Source organism: Rhagoletis zephyria, unplaced genomic scaffold (assembly GCF_001687245.7).
Source record: "Rhagoletis zephyria isolate East Lansing unplaced genomic scaffold, Rhagoletis_zephyria_1.1 Rzeph_scaffold_00301, whole genome shotgun sequence".
In the NCBI taxonomy this organism is placed as follows: Eukaryota; Metazoa; Arthropoda; class Insecta; order Diptera; family Tephritidae; genus Rhagoletis; species Rhagoletis zephyria.
Genome location: NW_016157385.1, coordinates 325,801 through 328,597, shown reverse-complemented (window position 1 = coordinate 328,597; position 2,797 = coordinate 325,801). Strand labels below are relative to the sequence as shown.

The following is a 2,797-nucleotide window of genomic DNA, read 5'->3' as shown; positions in this document are numbered from 1 at the left end:
CAGAGCTGAGCTAGTGTGCCGCTTTTTTATGTCTTACAGGCCAGAGAAGTATATCTTATGGATGCGTATCTGCAGTTCGGAAAACAGTTTAAACAGAGATTGCGGTAGTTATAGACGTATCATTTAGCGCAGCGCGAAGTGGAATCAAGTGTGCCGGGAAAAGTCGTATGTAAAGTGAATCGACTCGAAGGCAATTAAGCAAAGAAGAATCCAATAAAATTACAAAATACCTGAGACACAAAGAAACCTTGAGTGCATGAAAGTATTTCAGGCAAGAGAAAGTTAAAAACCACACATATAAAAAACAATTACACAAAGGAAATAATTCATAAGTTGCAAAAAGATATAAGCAAATACGCATACAGAACGCAATTAATTGCACTTCGTGAGTAAACGCAGTAAAGCGAAGGAGGAAAGCAAAGAAAGTGATATCGCGCCCACTTACATACATATCTACTTACAAGCATACATTTTTCGCGTAGCGCGTATAAACGCGGATATGGAAGGTCTAACACGCTCATTGAATTTCGAACTGCCACACGAATTGCCACCCTTGGACGACTACGCGCAACAAATACTCGAAAACAGTAAGACGGTTATACCTGCCACACCCACAGTGCCCACTTTAAACTTTTCGGCGGCCTCGATCAACACCTCAAGTGATATTTTTCAAAGAATTGGGGCCACGCTACTTAATTCTATACAATTACAAAAATATATTAAAATCGATAATTCGCCAGTTGTGGATAGTCCGCTCCCTGTGGAAGACAATATGGACTTGTTTGGGATACCCCCACCGAACCATGTATCAATCGACTCATCCGGATTTGATACCGTCGATGAGCTGCACCGCCAATTGGAATACGACAAGTTCATGAACGAAGTCTGGATTGGAATTGTGTTGACGCTAATACTCATATCGATGGTGTTCTGCATTTGCTCGTGCTTCCTGTACCACCAGTTCCGGACGTGGAAAAGAAATTGTAAGTAGTATTCGAAAGAAAAATTCATTGATAATTGAAAGTCTAACCGTTAAGAATAATTGAACGTAAAAGAAGTGTATAGAGTCGGAGAAAAGGTATTTAAATATACAGTGGCGAAAATATACATAAAGAAGAGACATTTCAGCATTCTTTGGCTATTTGCCTTTCGATTATTTAATTAGAAAAATTCGACAATTCATCAAAACTTCGAGTTTTTGGTTTCTAAGACACGTTCTGAGTATGCAGTTTTGTAGTCCATACATTTTTTTTGTGGAAGATGTTGCTAATTTCTCCATACAAAATTAGCCCAGTAAAATTAGATAAATTTGGTAGGAAAATTGAAAAAAATTATAACAGCGATTTTTTGATGCAGTTTACTTCTATTTGACAAGTAGATCATGGATCCACAGTCTTACCCCTAAATTTCATTTGGCAACATCCCGCCATCTTGGATTTAAGTTTTTTTGATTTTTTTCCAAAGGCAAATTCTCACTCTTCTTGAGGAGAATCTCTCAGGCCAGCATTGTTGGCAATCTTCATAGTAATATCATAGGCCGAGGTGGAAACGCGGAGACAGCACAGCTCTGTGTCTCAGCGGTTTGAGTACTTTTTAGTAGTATAATCAGCGTGAGAAAAAAATTGTAGTAGATTTCACAAACAACCCATATGCTTGGCAAACGCTTAGATGCTCTCCAGTGACCACTTACGCGATCATTCGCTCGCTCTTTCAACTCACAATCGATCGGCTGTGCCGTGAGTACTTCAGCCGACTACCTGTTTTCCGTCAATTCTTCAGCTTACCTCACCAGTACTGGTGTGTCTATTTCTTATTGCTTCGTTTATTCTTTTCTGTGCGTATTTTTTTTTTTGACGGTGAATTTATAACAAAGACCTAATTTTCTTCTGAAAATGGATTTCTGTCAGTTTAACTGCTCTTTCCGCTGTGCATCACGTACATATGTATACCTCGAACCCTCCAACGTATGCTGTTTTCCATGCCGTGCAAGTATTACCGTCTGTTCTTGCTCATTTGCCGCTCGGTTACGCACCAACAAGCATCACCAAGAACATATATTATTCTGCTCTTTTACTACAATTTCCTCATATACGGATGGATAGTTGGATGGGTGGGAAAAATTCCTCTAGTTAGTCGGTTTCTTGCGTTGTTGTTCTTTTGTACTACTGTAAAACCATGAAATGATCTTATTCTCCCTTTTTGGAATATGTATCTCTGTTTTTGACGAAATGTCTATTTTGCTAGGTGTTTTTGAAGCAAGGACAGGGGATGCCAATTTCTAACAATAGATTTAAATTATGGGGCCCATAATTGGCGTTACAAAACAATTTTAAGGGAAAACTGATTGATGTTAAGCCAAATAATCTTAAGGAAATATATTGAGCTCAAAACAGTGGGTTATATTGTTTATTCCTAAATATTGGATGGAAGCGAAGTTGACTTTACCCAAGTTATTTAGGTGTTGTATATAGTTTATCTGAAGATGCATCCGAACTTCGTCTAAATCTATAAGATGGGTTAATGCCACCCGTGGTGAGTAGTATTATTTACATAAGATTCAAGCATTTTGATCCATTGGGCAAAACTTTGCGGCTTCAGAGTAAACCCAGAAACAATAGAATAAATGCCTTTACTGGCAAGACAAAAGCTTCCAGCTAAGTGTCTGGATGCTATTTGCTCCTTTAAATGGCACTGACGGATCCAAAAGAAAATATGCTTTCCATTCTAAGTAGAAGCAAGTTCGTTTGTCAGATATCCATAATGCCGTTTTGGTCCTTCACCAACGAGACTCAAAGAA

At 38.5% G+C, this 2,797-nt stretch overlaps 1 protein-coding gene across 1 annotated transcript in view; it reads left to right on the top strand.

Annotated features, from left to right (window-relative positions):
• Positions 1–68: 68 nt before the first annotated feature.
• comm2 (protein commissureless 2) overlaps positions 69–2,797 on the top strand; it is a 27,020-nt gene continuing 24,291 nt past the window's right edge. Inside the window, exon 1 of the mRNA XM_017610321.1 lies at positions 69–983. Within this exon, the coding sequence (XP_017465810.1) occupies positions 500–983 (484 nt within the window). The 5' untranslated portion in view covers positions 69–499. The remainder of the gene's footprint in view (positions 984–2,797) is intronic.